This window comes from Phragmites australis, chromosome 17 (assembly GCF_958298935.1).
Source record: "Phragmites australis chromosome 17, lpPhrAust1.1, whole genome shotgun sequence".
In the NCBI taxonomy this organism is placed as follows: domain Eukaryota; kingdom Viridiplantae; phylum Streptophyta; class Magnoliopsida; order Poales; family Poaceae; genus Phragmites; species Phragmites australis.
Window position 1 is genome coordinate 19263206 of NC_084937.1, and position 17915 is coordinate 19281120.

General features: G+C 44.4%; 1 protein-coding gene across 1 annotated transcript; it reads right to left on the reverse strand.

Moving 5' to 3' along the window:
• Nucleotides 1–742: 742 nt before the first annotated feature.
• LOC133897331 (probable xyloglucan endotransglucosylase/hydrolase protein 28) lies at nt 743–2949 on the reverse strand. The gene is made up of 4 exons (XM_062338024.1): nt 2637–2949; nt 2345–2445; nt 2053–2261; nt 743–1495 (listed from the first exon to the last, which is right to left on the reverse strand). Exons 1-4 carry the CDS (start codon nt 2881–2883, stop codon nt 1003–1005), a joined length of 1050 nt encoding a protein of 349 aa, XP_062194008.1. The 5' UTR covers nt 2884–2949; the 3' UTR covers nt 743–1002.
• Between the last annotated feature and the right edge of the window lie 14966 nt (nt 2950–17915).

Consider the following 17915-nt stretch of genomic DNA (forward strand, 5'->3'; position numbering starts at 1 on the left):
CCAATAGCTTCCCTTCGAGAAAAATCGTGAAAGAAAAGGAGAGAGAATCCCGTTTTAAAGGGAATGACTCTGAGAATCCTATCGTGAAGAAAAACCGTTGAAACGCTGAAAAGAATAAAAATCTCTTCACAACGAGAATTTGATTCTGAAGAGAATTCGTTGGGGCTAGCCCCAAATTTCTCTTCTGAGAGAGGATTAAAAGCGAAGGAATCAAGGCTGGGAAAGCCCAGACGCAATAAACCCTGCACAAACGCATGCAGTGCGTTGGACTGCGTGCTTGCTGTCGTCTGCAACCAAGGAATTATGCCGCATATGCGCCATGGTTTCGTCAGTCGATCACCCGCTCAGGTGCGTGTCAAATGGTTGGAGGCACGGCCGGTCAGCACAGAATTTTTCCTCGGCCTCGCCGGTGAACACCGCGCGCGCTCCCGAATCCCTGACAAACCCGCCCCTCGTACCCGCTCCCCCCAACACGGGCACACCTCCCCGTTGACGTGCCACGTGACGCCGCGGAGCCCAGCACGAGCACAGCGCCCGCCCGTCTCCCCCCCCCCCCCCACATCAACGCAAACGCGCCGCGCCGCTGGTGAGGTCACGGAGCCGGGAGCCCCACAGCCTGTACCGTGCACAAACCCCTGTCGATCACGAGCACCTCGGCCCCCAACTACTGTAACCTGTGAATAGTAGCAAAGACGAGCCGGGGACGAGACGGCAAAGGTTTCTACTGTTGTGCGAGAGCCGGGAAGCAATGTAACTTGTTTCTTGATCAATGGCTGGCATTGGCACGGCAATAAACGCGAGAGAGCTACTACTCCCATGGCGAATGGGGCAGCGCAGTACAAGGCAGGCAGGGGACAACGCGTGCAGGCCGCGCGCCTGAGTCGTACCAGCGAACGGTGGAAGCCCGGCGCCGTGACGATGGCGTGAAATCCCCACAGGGTCCTGCTGCTCGCCTTTATACAGTCTAGGATCGGTCCGTTGCCGGCGCCAGCGGGGTCGGGATCACATGACGTCGTCCTGGGCGCGGTGGCCGTGCGCCGCGCTACGGTGGCGCCGGTGCTGCTTCATCCCGTCGGGGCCGAACAGGCGGCCGGGGAGGAGGCCTCCGTCGGCGTCGCACTCCGACAGGGGGGCCGGGTACCGCCGCCGGTCGTGGCAGTAGGAGTAGGATGTGTGGCCGCGCCGGAACGCCGCCATGGCCGCGCGCTGCTCGGCGGACATGGCGACCGAGCCGTAGCTCGTCTCCACAGCGTCGCAGGCCGTGGCGGCGGCGGAGTGGTCAGTGGGGTCGACGGCGCAGCCCTGGAGGACGAGGTCGCTGAACTCGGCGACGAACGGCGCGTACTTGTAGTTGACCCGGTACCGGCCGCCGAGCGTGGCCCAGGCAGAGCCGTCCCAGATGGTGGCGTAGAGGGACATCGGCTTGGACGGGAAGACTGCGCCCATGGCCGCCGTCCGCACAACCTCCCTGATCGGAGTCTCGTCCACGTAGAATCTGCCGTCCACACAAACATCCCAACATGTCAGTGCAACCCAAACACAACACGATGCTTTCATCATCTAGCAAAAACCAAAAATATTTTGCAAATTGTAATGGATACAAGTAAAATAGTACGCACTCGACACATGTTGCAAGAACATTGTTTCAGTCATCATCCATGAGATTTATCCTCACCCTTTTGGCAAAGGAATCAAAGAAATGCGCATTAAAACAGGCGCACAGATCTCGGAAAGGCCCCAAATTAGCCGGGGCCAGAGGGTGGCGACGCGAGCAGCAAAAGAGGCGGACCCCCAAAAACATTCAGCGCACGCAGAGAGTCGTGGAGCAAGAAAGAAGAATTTCCCGTTTCTGCCAAAACACCTGAGCCCCACAGCACACAATGACACAAGCACATGCATAAATTTTCCCCAGGCAAATCCTAGTGCGTTTCTTCTTCCCCGAAGCGTGCCGAGCAGACGGGCATGAGAGATGGAAGGAGTAACTGAACGGGGCAGGAGCAGAGAGGCAGAGGGGAATAATGCAGAGGCAGAGAGGGAACGGCAAGAGCTCACATGATGCGCTCGCTGGTCCAGAGGATGGAGTAGTGGTGGAAGTCGTCGGTGGGGTCGAAGGGAAGGTCGTAGCGCTCCTCCCGGCCGGCGTGGGTGCTGCCGTTGCCGTACACATTGGTCTGCACCCGCCACTCGCGACCCCGGACGTTGCCCAGGAACTCGAAGTCCAGCTCGTCGTGCGTCTTCTCGTGCACGTCCCCGTTCGACAGCTGCAGCAAAAAATCGAAGCTTCTTTCAGCATTGGATTAGTGAGTGATCTTGATGGGTTTCTTGATGGCTGCAGCATTCATACGTAGAAGGCGACGACGACGCCGGCAGCGTAGTCGGCGGGGAGCTTGATGGCGGCGCTGAAGAAGCCGTGGAGGAACAGGTCCTGCGACGCAAACCCGGCGCCTGCGCGGAGGAAGACGAACAGGCGGCGGTTTCGCCAAGAACACCCAGACGTTAGTAGAAATAGCAGGAACGACCCCCTCCTCTTCTGCCGCTCACACGATGACAGGAGGGACCGGTTCGCGAAAACGGAAAGTGCAATGCGGCCTCCATCCCGCGCCGAAATTGCCGCGGGTAAGGAGAAAAAAACTCACCGGTGGAGTCGTCGAGGGAGAGGTGAACGCGCCTGCCGTCGCGGAGGAGGGCGAGGTTGCCGCTGCCGAAGATCTGGGTGTACCCCTCGTCAAAGGCGAGCGGGCGCACGCCGTGGAGCGGCGGCGGCGGCCTGGCCTCGACAACGCGGACGCCGTCGTCGCCGCGCAGCAGGAGGACGACGGGGAGGAGGAGGGCGAGTGAGAGCCGCGGCATCGGGAACGGACGGGACGATGAGCTGTACGCCATCTCCACCACCCTCTCTCTCTCCGGTCCTGAGCTCTGCTCTGTCTCTGCCCGGCGCCGTGCGGTGATAGGGGCAGCGTTTTATTGGGATGGGCCTGGCCTCTCTCGCTCACGAGAGAGAGGGACAGGCGCCTTTCCATTCCCTCGGACCGCGCGCCGGGGCGCTGTTTGGTTTCGGAATTCGAAAGCCCAAACGACGTGGCTGCCCCTGGCATCCGGGCCCAGCGCCTCTTGGATTCTTGGCCGCAGTGTTTGAGTGATGGGAAAGGGGAAAAATCTAAAATTAAATAACATATTTATCAAAGTAGATACATAATATGTAGTTGTATTTATTAATTTAGCATTTGTATTTAACATACCGTATGCTGAAAATAGACTGTATTTCGGTACACGGTGTGCCAAATACGACACTGTATATCGAAAAAGCAGACGTGATATGATCATGTGCCGAATACGGATGCTAAATTAATAAATACGACTATATATTATTTATTTTCACAAATACACTCAAATATATTGTCTAATTTTAGATTTTTACTGTAGGATGGTGAATCTATCTTGTTTTTATCTATTTAGATAAAGAGTAGAGAGATAAAATAGATCTAAATTATGAAATATTTTTTAAATATTTAGGATTCAGTCATTTAAAAATAATAGATCGTAGTTATTTCATTTTGAATATGACACTGACAATAAATCCGATGTATTAAAATAGGCTTGTTCTATCATACCTACTGAATAAAAATCTATATATAAATAAAATCATCTTATCCTCAAATATATAAATAGAATTATTTCATCTCATCTCGCTCTCTAATCAAACTTACGTGCACAATCTAGGTTCCTGTATTTTTTGTACAACTAGTTCGTATTGTTTCCGGACTTTCTATACGTGATAAATACGGAGTGCAGTGACCTCCCTAGACGAGACCTCCGTGTTCTACTCGCTCTGAGAAAATTCTTTGAGATTTCACACGGATTAATACCAGTAGCACAGTGATGGAAATGTAGGGCTCAAATTTAAAATTAGATAACATACGGGTTCGTATTTATCGAAATAAATAATATATCATCATATTTATAATTTTAGCATCCGTATTCAACACTTTATTTACCGAAAACTGACTTTCAATATATCGTACGTCAAAAAAACATGCGCCTAGTCATATTTAGCATCTCATATATCAAAAATCAGATACATTCGACACAAGAGGTACCGAATACAGTACTATAGTCTATATTCAGCACCTCATATGCAAAAAAATTAGGTGTATTTGACATGAGATTCCTGATATAAAATGACAACATCAAAGTGCTCGCAGCAAGTACATATCATATTCGGCACAGCACTGTAGCCAATATTCGGTACTTTATATGCCGAATACATCTTATTTTTGGTATATGAGATACCGAATATACCATATTCAGCACCTCGTGTGCTGAATATGATCAAGCTCGTATTTTTTTTATGTATGATGTATCAAAAGTTAATTCTCGGTAAGTGAAATACTAAATACGAATGTTAAAATTGTAAATACAATAATATATTATCTAGCTCGATAAATACAATCACGTATATTGTCTAATTTTAGATTTTGCTCAGAAATATAGTTGTTAGAATATCTAAGGGGCTGTTTGGTAGCGCTCTAGAGCTGATTCCAGCCTAGAATCAGCGGGAGTGCTACCAAACGTCCTGTCGCAGAATCGATTCCACACCAGAATTAGAGAGAATCGCTCCCACGTTTTGTACTGCGAGGTGGGAGCCGAAAAATCTAGCTTCCACTGATTCCTAGCTAATTCTTCTCAATTTCAACATAATCTTCTCTCAGAAATCACTTCCACCACTAGCATATCAAACGAATTCACAAACAAGATCACTTTCAACGTAAAATCTATTTCTACCACTAAATCATTTTTACCATAAAATCAAGAAATTGAAGAGCTTTACCGAACAGCTCCTACCACTACTTTGAACGTGACATACCCTGTCACGTACTCACGTCATAGTAGTACTAATACTGTCACTCTCATATGTCTCCCTGGGGAACGGTTGTCGAGAGGGGGGCGCTTTTCTCGTTGCGGGGACAGGGGAGAGGCCGGGCCGCCGGGGGCTTGGCTGTTTGCTCTTGGACGCCATGGCAAATGAATCTCGGTGCTCTCAAGTGCTCCAGCTTGCCTATGCTCGTCCTGGCGGTGGCTGGACTGCTGGAGCAGGACTCGTGTGCCGGTGTGCGCCGTGCTGGTGTGTGGATGGTGGGGGCGAGCACTACTGCACGCTGTCTGCTCTTCGTTCAGTGCGGGTGTGCACGTAACAATTCAAACAAAAGACCATCCAGCTCGTCACGAGTGTGAGTATCAAGCTTGTTTAGAGGTAAGGGCACAGAAACAGTACCCGATCGATCAAAGGAGAGTATGCATGCATGCACGCACGTTCAGAGAAGAGACGACCAACAATCCAACAGAGGCTTGGCTTTCTGCAGGATCATCATACGAGCGTTTGTGCAATATTCTCTCGACAGCTTTTCTTTCGACTCGTATAAAGTTTAATAGTCTTGCCTGTATTCTCGAGTATATATATACTCCCAAATTAGCATGCAGGAGTCTACTAGGAAGAACTAAAACCGGGTGCAGAGGCAATATCCTCGGATTTCTCCCGGTGAGGCTGAGGCTGAGACCCCAGGCATGTAGCAGCATGTGTTGGTTGGGGTAGCTTTTCTTGTCCGATGGAACTTGGCATTGGACTTCGCCAGCCTATACTGTGACCCTGTTCTCTACTCCTGTCTCTCGACAAAGTTGCGGTGCTCTGTCCCTCCTTGTGTACTGAAACCAAATTGGACGATTCCCATCCGTGACTAGTAGTTTAACCCGATCGATGCTGGTCGTAGTGGTCGGTAACTTGGGGTGCCGTAATTTTTGCTCTGTATAACCAATTATTTGCATGTTGTGGGCACACAGGTTCGAAGAGCAAGTGAGTAGTGGACAAAGCATTGTGCTTAAAGACGAAAACCGGCTGGATTACGATGTCTCCTATCCAATTGGCGACCTGCAGTTCCTCCAAACCATACATGCATGTAGACAAACTAACAATATACAGTATAGTAGCGCAGTACTCTACTGTAGATCACTAGATAGTATATCTCAGAAAGATGAGGACAAATTGATAGTGCAATCCAGTATGGTGTTGAAACTAAAATGCGTTTAGGATCTTGTAGAACAATTTTATTTGCTAAAAAAAGTTCTAGTAATTTTTAGCATGCATGGTGAACAGGCCTAGTGACTAGTTTATATGTCGGCACACAAAAGCTACCAGCTTTCCGATTTTTAAGACCTCTGCCTAGTGCCTGGATGGATGGACGGACGCGCGCTTTATTCAGACATCATGTTAGCAATATCCGTGAGCGTTCGAACCGGTGTCATCATCGGAGGCACAGATCTCACGGACTAGTTGTCTAAACCTCTTTTTTTTTTTTGGCGAAAATAGCCTTCAAACAGCAGTGTACTGAGATCCGATCATGACCTTCAGTTAGTAGCATGAACATGGGAGGCGTTATTCCTTATTTGCCAAAATAGAGCAACTAATTCACTAGTTAGTTCTATACTATTTATCTTCTTATTCGAGCCAGTGTGATTTACTTCTTTGTCCCGCCCGTTCATCTCTATCTTCGGTGTCTCTCCCACCATTAAATTTATGCTCGTCATATATTGCCATGCTAACCTAACTCCGCTCGTCCTTACCCCAATGACCGGTAGCATTTCCATCCACCCGCCTCTGTCTTCAACATCTCTTCTACCACTTCTATACACACCATCCACTGTCACACTAACCTAACTCCACAAGACCGTCTCAGCTGACCTCCGCCCCAGCACCACCCATGTGCAGTGGTCTTCTGCCCCTACGACCGGCTATGTCCCTGCCCACCACCACCGCTACACCTATATTTGCATCCCACGACTCTCTCTAAACCTGATAGCGGTGAAATCCCCCAGAAGCAAACCCCTGACACTAACCGATTGGCGGTGAAGAAGATTGCCGTCGACTAATCAAATCCGCGTTTCCAGTGCTATGGTAAATAGGAAGCGCGTATGAATATACCTCGCAGGTGCAAAAACGCGACAGAACCATTTTGTGTCACCAGTCATGCGAAGACGCAGCATAATGCATGAGTTGTCAATGTCTCATGGAGGCAGCATATTTTGCATCAGCCGAGGTTGCATGAATTATATCCAGGAAACAAAGCCTGATTGCGTTCAATGGTCCGGGGAACGCAGCGTTGCATTGCATGGATGGATGGTCCCGGACTCCCGGTCCCCGTTTTGTGATCCTGCCATGGTTACGAGCGACTAATCATCCAGTCGCGATGGAGGTGGGGAGGCCTGACGCCGTTGTGCTCTCTGCCGATTATCTGAGTGGCCTCCGGTTGGACGCCATCGCCATCACAGCACATGACTCCCTGCTGCAAATGTCGCCTGCAGCACGGCGCGCGCCCTGGCTGAGCTGATCCATTCGGGCGGTTCCTGTTTCGTTCTGCTCTTCCCGTGCTGGCAGATGCAGGGGATGCCACTGTTTCAGCGAGGAACGATTACCGCTTGCATCGATCAAGGGCATGTTTGGTTGCTCGGCTCCTGCCGTTCTGGCTCTGCGTGTGTAGCTTAAACAGGCTCGTACATGTGTTTGGTTGCCCAACTGACTCCCCGCATGCAGCTGGTGCAGTTTGACGAGCGTTTGATTGGCTGCGCGCGCTCACACGAAATAGCTTCCGCAGATACAAAAGCACTGTACAGCCTGGCTCCACGGATACGGATGAAATCCGCGTTTCTCGCGAGTTAGGCCGGCAGGAGCCAGACTCCATGAAACGTAAGTGTGCAGCCATCCAAACACGTCCCAAACGCAGGGGAGCTACACGCAAGTCTAAAGCTGTCACGTGAGTTGTGCACGCAAACGGACAACACACACAAAAAGTGCTCAAATGAGTCCTACTATGCTGCAGGCCATTAATTTGATCACGATTCGAAACACAATCCGACGGCTGCGGGCCATTAATTTGATCACGAGCGGCCCCTAGCTTCGAACAGAATTGCAACCCCTGCATCTACAGCCTCACAACGCGCGTGCTTTCGTGATGGCGCGTAACATCCGTTCCATCCTGCACATTATTACTGTAGGAGAGATTAGGGACTATAAAGTGAATATGTGTCTTAATAATTTTAAAAAAAATTGATGATTTTTTTCTATTTTAATCACCCAATATATCTTAAAACTCAAGTAGAAATAAAAATAGGGAGAAGTTTTAACAAAAGAAAATAAAGATAACACGACACCACGAATGATATATGAACAATAGGTTCCATTTAAGATCAATTCATATATCTTAGTACTCAAAATATCACAACTTGCAAAAAAAATAAGAAAAGATAAACACCAAACAACGAAACTCTCCAAATTGATTATCTAGAGACAAAAAAATTCAAGACTCCATCATATAAGCGTGTGTATGCGAATTTTATATCTCTAGTAATAAGAAAAATGACCTCACGAAGTGCTAAAATTTTAGCCCAAAAATCAAAACAAAAATAAAATCTGAAAACCGAAAAACTTGCAAGAGAATCAATAGAGGGAAACTAGAATGAGTTGAGCATAATAACATTAAGAAAAATAAACTTCATTGCAATTGCAACAGAAGACAGCCCTATTTTAGACAGATTACGAAAAAATTTCCTCACAAAGCTCTCATCTAATATATAGGCTAAGCACTCATTTTTCTCTTTTCTAAAACCCCAGCACATAACTCTCATATAGATGGCACAAGATGCTCAAAATGGTTGGTTCCTCTACTCTCATAGCCTTACTCCTCTATTTATAAGCCTAGGAAACTTTACCCTTAATTTTTTTAGCTTTTTCCCAAAATGCTCCTCTCTTGTAGTACAGTTCTACATACTACCGAGGGTATTTTGGTCTATTTTCTTCTCAATTTATCGGATGGCTACGACGCCATCACAACTTAGCTTCGTCTCGACGCAAGCTTTGCAATTATGTCATGTACTACTCAAGTCCTCTTACAGTTTTGAAGCAAAACCACGAAACCCTACCACGCTTCTCAAAGCGTGACTCCTCACTTGCTTACACTTTAAGCAAGCGCTCCGATGTCGACGCGTGTATTCCATCTTGCGATCTTGACTGTCGGTAAGTCTCTCTCGCTTCTAATCCCTTAGGCCGCCTTGTCACTTGTACCGGTATTCTCTTCGCTTAACTTTATCAATACGTCGTCTCTATATGTCTTTCATGCTTTGCTTAACCTCCACATGTTCAGTTAGGATCACCCTTGATTTCGCTCGGCCTCCTTGATCTTTCGACACCAAGCACTCTACTTGGTCCCGATCATCCCATCGTTGATCATCAAATTGCATCCATCACCTACACACCACGAGAGAAGCAAACACATATCTCCAACTCCAATTCCAGTTAGTCCATAATCAATATGCTCAAACAAAATCCCAAATCAATTCAAATCACATCAAAGCTCATGCAAAACTGACGATCATCAAACCAAATAAATACCAATGTCAATTACTCACAAATAAATCAAGGCATATTTCAACTTGGTTTCTCAATCTTCCTCTTGATGAGTACATTAACAACCTCAAAGTACAAAAATTTTGGTTTAAAGAAATTAAAACAAGATAAGCTCATTCAAGTGAAAAAACTTAAAAAAGAGCAAAATATATCACTTGGTATAATAAAGATTACAAAAACACTAAGAGGGGCAAAAACGAGCAAAAAACCTCAAAAGAGCAAGAAAAACTCAAAACCCTAAAAATACATGCTCCTCCTTGATGATTGCTTATTTTCTTTTTTCCCCTTTCGTTTCTAGATAAATGCAATTTTTTCCCTATTTATTGAATATTTGTGCATAATATCTTTAGACATATTTTCTCCCTCTTTGGTAATACAAACATCAAGGATATAAGAGGATACTAAAGATGTGCCAATGAAATGTAACCCTTCAAAGCTTCACATATAGATCACAAAATACTTGTAAATACTAGAGATGTCAAAGCACTATGAGGAGTAAAGAATATAACTCAAATGCGCACAAAGTCTCAAAGTGAGGTTATGTCACAAGCACTGGGAGTGAAGCAAGTTTTGATCATGTTGTTCAATTATCCAAAAGATATCATCAAACAACATCCAAGTTTCATGATCAGTACAAAGATTAGAGAAACTAGTATGATGTCAAGTTCAAACTAGGCAACCAAGTTCAACTCGACGGGCTATGCAAACACCTACATATCAATCCAAGCCTTAGTTTGACAACATGAAAAGAACATTCTTAGCATGTTAAAAAGCACAAGTTAACTTTCTCATTTGACCATTTAACTATTCTCAAGTGAGCTTTAACTAATCATGGATTCACTTCTTTGGCAAACCACATGAAGTTTTAAGTCACCATATTAGATTTAATTTTAGCTCAAAACTTGATCATTCATTTTATTAATTCGACATAAGATTCAAGATATGTAATTTTTCACAAAGCCAAAATAAATTGTGTCTTTGCTACATAAGAGCACCTACTATTTTAAAGTTTAATCATGGGCTAAATATTTACATAGACAAAGATCAAAGACCTCAATCCATTGAACTGAACAAAGCAGCATAGTACAAGTTTTTCACGGAACTAGTCCTAATTTAGGCACTGATTAAGCTAACGCAAATACATAAGGGTGACAAAATTATGTTCAGTAGATCCTTAGTGTACTTATTATGGTGGACGAAGGTGCCTTACTTGCACTACTTGATTTGAAGTCCAAGAAAGAAGTTGGGCTCGCTCATTATCAACATCTCAAACTCCCTGCTCATAGTTTCTACAAACTTGACCACAAGTGCATGAAAAGAGCCAAAAAAATAATATCATCTACGTAAATCTAAATAAGTAAGAAATCATTGTCATGACTAAGAGTGAACATATCAGCTAACCCCATCATATACCCATGCTCTAACAAGAAAGACGTAAGCCTATCATAAAAACCCTAGTTGCATGCTTAAGCCCATACAAAGCTTTCTGAAGCTTCTATACTCTATGAGGATATTTGTGATGCTCAAAATCTAGGGGTTGTTTAACATAGACCTCTTCCTTTATAAAACTATTTAGGAAAGCACTCTTGACATCCATTTGATACAACTTGAAACCTCGGGATGCCACAAATGCAAGGAGGATCCTAATGGATTCTAGCCTAGCTATTGCTGCAAAGGTCTCTCCAAAGTCTATCCCTTCTACCTGAGTGAAACCTTGAGCTACTAGTGTAGCCTTATTTTTTACTACAGACCTATCCTCCCCCTATTTGTTTTCGAAAACTTATTTGGTGTCTATGGTGTGAACATTTGGGAATGGCTCTATAAGGACCAAAACTTGATTTCTTTCAAAGTTTTCTAGCTCTTCATGCATGGCATTGACCCAACTCGAATCAGATAAAAATATGTCCAACATCAACCGGCTAAAAGAAAGCAACAAATACAGAATCAGTGAAATGAGCATAATGAGTAGATTTGGATCTTGTTACATTTTCATTGTTGTCGTCGATCATCATCTGTTGAGGGTGTCGCGTGCTGAATGTGTTGAGGAGCTTCGCGCTACAAGATGATATCCCCCTCAAACACAGTTGGTGCAGGCTCGAAAGCAGCTGAAGTGGAAGTAGAGACTGCAGGACCTTCTACCGGTGTAGAAGAGGCAGGAACCAGCACGAGAGCATGTATGATAGTAGAAAGTAGTAGATCATCCTTGTCATCTCAGAAAGCTGGAAGGTCGCCATCTAAAAAGATGCTTTCGCTGATCTTCTAGTCACCTGCACACTCAAAGACAGGGCTGGCACAAGGGGTTGATTCATCAAAGGTCACATCACAGGACTCTATAATGGTTTTAGTGCTAAGATTAAAGACTCTGTAAGAATGACCATGAAGAGAATATCCTAAGAAAATATCATCGGAAGAACGCGACTCAAACTTGTCAAGATTGTTACGTTTTAGGATAAACACCGACACCCAAAAACTCTCGAATGCGAAACCTTCGGCTTCCTCCCAAAACGCAACTCATAAGAAGTCAAATTTGAGATCGAGCGTAAAAAAATTTGATTGGAGATGTAGCACAAGGCTCTCATATAGATGACATAAGGGACTCAAAAGGGCTGGTTCATCATATCCCATAGCCCTACCGCTCTATTTATAAGCTTAGAAAACTTGACCATTAAGTTCATCTCTTATAGTACACTCCTACCTACTATCGATGGTATTTTGGTCAATTTTCTTCTTGATTCATCGGATGGTTGCGACACCTTCATAACTTAGCTTTGTCTCGACATAAGTTTCACGATAGTGCTATGAACTCCTCCAGTCTTTCCACGGTTTTGAGGCCAAACCGCAAAATCCTAACATGCTTATCAAAGCGTGACTCCCTATTTTCTTACACCTTAAGCAAGCGCTCCGATGTCGACACGTGTATTCCGTCTTGTGATCCACTGATCCTGACCACCGGCAAGTCTCTCCTACTCCCGATCCCTCGGGCCGCTTTGTCATTTGCACTGGTTTCTCATTCGCTTGACTTTTTCAACACGCCATCTCTATCTATCTTCCATGCTTTGCTTGACCTCCACGTGTTCAGCTAGGATCACCTTTGACTCCGCCCGGCCTCCTTGATCATCCGGTACCAAGTACTCCGTTTGACCCCGATCATTCCGCTATCGACCGTCAAGTTGCATCAATCATTTTCACACTATGAGACAAGCAAACATATATCTCCAACTTCAATTCTAATTAGTCCATAATTAATATACTCAAATAAAATTTCAAATCAATTCAAATCACATCAAAGCTCATGCAAAACTGAAGATCATCAAACCAAATAAATACTAATGTTAATCACTCGTCACAAATAAACTAAGTTATATTTTAATTTGATTTCTCAATTATTGCGTGAGGATACAAATTAAAAGGATCCCTATGGTTAAGCTCTTCGATCTAAGAATGGATTATGTCCGAGCACTATGACTTACGTTCTTTATCTGCAACCGCTGCATCATGCTTTGAGATCTGATCCACATATTTAGACATGAAATTTATTGTTTTTGATGTAAAGTGAATTAAAAGTGTAATTTGTCTACATGGCTTGGTTGGCTAGAAGAACTTGCTCTAGAAGGACCGACGAGAACTTCGTTCACGGTAGGTGAACTTGGTACCTCTACCCTCCCTTCTGGGAGGTTCAGTTTGGGGATTTCCTGAATAGGATCGAGGAACCCCTACTCGTCATCGTCCATATGGAGGACGATCTTTTCCTCTGGGGAGGTGTCCCCAGCGAAAGGGCTTTCCTCCTTTCTAACCTCATTCTGATTCTCCATTAGAGTATCCTGATCATCTTCAGAACAACACTGGTGTTTGACTGATTGGCAAGGTTCCATTTCCAGTTGCAACTGAGTGGGGTGTTGAAATGGGCAGCTCCAACTCACCTATTTCCTTTGCCCTCTCCTATTTGTGGCCTTCGGACAGTTGTTCCATGGACATAGTGGCAGCAAAAAGTACTGCAGGACACTGTCATGGGATCTTTTTAATGTAATATTTCCTGAGGACCGAGAAAAAAAGAATGAATGACCGCTGGGGTTTTTGCTATAGGAGATTATTTCCCCAGATTTGGTGAAATCTCGCTGGGAGAATTATATTGGGTCGGAAGAGCTATTTGACTAAGTCAACATTATATTCGATCGTAGATATTTTTTTTAACTAAGAAGGGCGTGTTTTAGTAGTAAGTTGTTTCTCAGTAGGTGAATTCTACTATAATGATAAAATACAATTAGCATAAAACCAGGATATGGGTTCTCGAAAAAAAAGACTTTTTGGAAGATTCAAGCGTAATCACATAAAAGATGCTCTAAATTACATTAAAAAGAGATCGAATAGGAGTTCAAACAACTATTCGGTATAGATTATCGCTAAGCTACCCTAAGTCTCTTTTCGCCACATTGAAGGCGACACCTAATGGGAAAGAAGATGCTTGTCATGTTGTTGTCATTATTGTCGTCGAAGGTGGTTGAGGAGGAGGTCGAGCCATAATGGTCACCGACATAATCTTCTTCTTCTACTCCTCCCTCTCCATCGAGGAGGCTCTAGTCAATTGCCTCCTCGAGGTCAAACATCTCACTGTCGTTGTTGCCCAGCGCGTCGAAAAGAGCTGGTGTCTTCCAAGTTTGCCTCCCCCGCCGAGTCCTCCTCCAAGGAGGAGATTAGGATGACTGGCAGGATGATTGCAAGGGGAATCAGCAAGGGTAGGAGAGAATTCGGCGAAGAAATTGATGAAGGCATCAGAGAACCTAGCAAGACGAAGCGTAGGAGAAACGATAAGGAGGAAGAGGAATGCATCACTAGTAGATGGAGAATTGAAGGCTAAAGGGGGAAGGGTTTTTCTCTGGACCGGAAGGCAAAGAATTTGAGAGTGTGGGAGCACGGCAGAGATGACGTCTAGGTCCTCTCATATTTACAAAAGAATGAGTTATAGCGATGGATGAGCCACACATGAACGTTGCATCATGTAATCTCTATATATATCACATTTATTAATCAATGCAATGATGGATTGATTTCTAATTCAACTTTTCATTGATCGATATACACAACTGATAACCATGCATTGCTACTTTAAATCAATATTTGTATAATTAACTATACTAATCATCAACGGTGGGACAATAAGTATGGTATTTAGCTTTTACCATTCAAATTTAAATCTACACCGGAAACGTCTTCCCACGCTAAATATTGATACAGACATACTTTTGTGTGACTGCATTGTGCTGTGCGCGAGATTATAGAGTGACCCGAAAATAGCCATAGGCATACAGTATTAGGTCTGCCTAGAGCTAGCTGCACACAAGACCACAGAACAGTGCGCAAACAAGAGAAGAACACGACACATTCCACGTGAGCCACGTAACAGGCGTCTCCACGCGCGGCGCCGCGCCTAATTTTGGCTCGTTCCCCTTCCCCATGGGTTTTCCATTCTCGAGCTGTGCGAGGCACGGTAATCAATGGCAACGCTCATTCAAAATATTACATGTCTAAGTCACCATCGTCCGTTGAAAAATAATAGTAATGCGCGGGCGATTGCTTACGAGGTTCATAACGTAACAGTTAAAAATTAAATATTTTATCTAACATAGTGTTCACATCAATGTATATCAGTATTTTGAAATGGGTTGAAGAGGGCACTTGATATATGCTAAGACCCTATTTGATTAGACTTTTTATGACTTCTGCTAACTAAATAGACTCTGAGAAGCTGACTTTTGAAAAACTGAAAAAAACTAAAAAACTGCAAAAAAAAAAACCAAAAATCTCGATCTAACCAAACACAGCCTAAGTTGATCCGAGCAAAACAGCGCTTTGGTAGGTCTTTAGTTCACGTGCAAGGTGTAACTTGCCCAGGTCTCGTGTGCACCGCGACACGGGCCTCTTGTGTTCTTTAGCCCACGGGCCTAAGCCTCTCAACCCGCCACATCTTACTAGGAGTGTTTTCCGTTTTGTGTGTGTATGGCGGGCCTGCAGGATGCTCATGTATTAGTTCTTCACCACGGTAGTAGCTTCTCGTGCTACCAGAACGCTAACTGCTCGTCTTACTAGGAGCAGTTTTTTTTTTTTTTTTTTTTGCGAGAGTGTTAGTTTAGTACTAGTTCATGAAAGTCGTTAAACGTTCCAAATTATAGAGTAGCGGTAGTGCATATCAGCAGAGGTTCGAACGGTGCAAACACTTCAACAGGCCCATCTGGAGATCAAGGCTCAAAGGATGATGACACACTGACACTTGAAGCTGAGCTGACGCGAGCTTCGAGCCGCCGCCTGCTTTCTCAACTGGCGATGCCAAGTACCTGCTGTTGAACATAATTAAGCCTTAATTAAAAAATCATTAACCTAAAATCAAACACCATCTTAAACCTAAAATCAAACACCATCTTAAGCGAAAGCACATATACATGTACCTGCGTTCGGTGATGCCATTAGAGGTTGACGGCGAGGTCTAGGAGTGTCGGTGTAGATGGTCGCGGCGTGGACGACGTAGCTCGGTGAAGTCACGGAGGCGGCCTTCGCTCCGCTGCCGCGCACTAATATGATCGGCAGGTCGAATATATGTTTGGGAGAGGCTAAACCTCACGAGATCAATGTCACTGTGAGGTGCCGACTCCCCCTCATTTATATATATGCACGGCACGGAACGGGACCACAACCATATATGGTTGGTTGCGCCATCGATCGCAGCGCAAGATGGGTACGTGACTCCCCTTTAGTCGGACGTCAGTTAGGATTCTATAAGGAGAGAGAGGGCCCCGAGATCACATCCAACATTCTCCTCTTTGATCGTAAGACTAACATCATAAGCTCACTCTCAATGAAATAGTACACCAAGGGAAAGCATTACAGCGGCTAATTAAATGCCACTGTAACCCAAAAACCTATAGTACACTATTTCATCTCGAAACGAAAAATCGTTATTCTTAATGGGAGTTGGTTTGCATTATGGTCTTCTTATCCAGAATCATAGACTTCCTAATAACCCCATGCCAGCAACATGGTCACGAAAAATATGGGGTGGTAAGCCTTTAGTGAGCGGATCCGCAAGCATTGACTTAGTACTTATATGCTTGATACTTATTGTTTGATCCTGAATTCTATCTTTCATAACATGATACTTAATATCGATGTGTTTGGCAGCACCACTCGACTTGTTGTTACTTATATAGAAAACTACGGGTTGATTGTCGCAGTATAACGTAAGTGGTTTTGAAATACTGTCGACCATTCTTAATCCCAAGATAAAGTTCTTTAGCCATACAGCCTACCCGGTAGCCTCATAACATGTCACAAACTCAGCTTGCATCGTTGAAGATGCTGTAAGTGTCTGTTTGGAGCTTTTTCACGAGATAGCTCATCCAGCGAGGGTGAAGATATAACCTGACGTGGATTTCTTAGTGTCTACACACCCCGCAAAGTCTGCATCTGAATAACCAATGACTTCAAGGTTATCAGATTCTCTAAATATGAGCATGTAGTTTTTAGTGCCTTGCAAATAGCGAAGGACTTTCTTAACGGCTTTCCAGTGGTCCGGTCCTGGATTTGACTGTTATCTGCCAAGCATCCTAGTCACGAAAGCTAAGTCAGGACGTGTACATACTTGAGCATACATAATGCTTCCGACAGTTGAAGCATAAGGAACCGACTTCATTTGATCAATTTCATATTGGTTCCTTGGACACTGAAATGTCCCAAACTTATCGCCCTTAACAATAGGAGCAGGCGTGGCAGAGCACTTATGCATATTGTATTTCTTCAGTACTCTGTCAATGTATGCCTTTTGAGACAAACCTAATACTCCTTTGGACCGTTCTCGATGAATTTCAATGCCAAGAACATAAGAGGCTTCACCGAGATCCTTCATATCAAAATTAGAGGAAATAAATCTCTTGGTCTCAAATAGCATATCCTTATCACTGTTAGCCAATAAGATATCATCCACATAAAGAACTAAGATGGTAAATTTTTCCCCTTTAAATTTTACATAAATGCAGTTATCAAATTTATTTTCTTTAAAGCTAAAATTTTTAATAACTTTATCAAACTTGAGATAACACTGCCTAGACGCTTGCTTTAGACCATAAATTGATTTTTTAAGGCGACATCCCAAATGTTCCTTGCCTTTTATGACAAAACCTTCCGGCTGAGCCATGCAAATATTTTCTTCCAAGTCACCATTAAGGAATGCCGTCTTTACATCCATCTGATGCAGCTCTAAATCATAATGCGCTGTGAGTGCCATAATTATTCTGAAAGAATCTTTACTTGATATAGGAGAGAAGGTTTTATTATAATCGATTCCTTCTCTTTGCAAGAAGCCTTTAGCTACGAGCCTTGCTTTGAACCTTTTGATGTTCCCATTAGAGTCATATTTGGTTTTGTAGACCCATTTACAGCCTACTGTTTTGGCTCCGTCAGAGATTTCTATCAGGTC

Excerpts from the sequence above, each read along its gene's own strand:
- LOC133897331 (XM_062338024.1), bottom strand. The coding sequence starts at position 2,883 with ATGGCGTACAGCTCATCGTCCCGTCCGTTCCCGATGCCGCGGCTCTCA. Across the intron at positions 2,262-2,344 it reads GCGTCGTCGTCGCCTTCTAC|CTGTCGAACGGGGACGTGCA; the intron begins GTATGAATGCTG and ends TTTTTGCTGCAG. Across the intron at positions 1,496-2,052 it reads TGGACCAGCGAGCGCATCAT|ATTCTACGTGGACGAGACTC; the intron begins GTGAGCTCTTGC and ends TGTGGACGGCAG.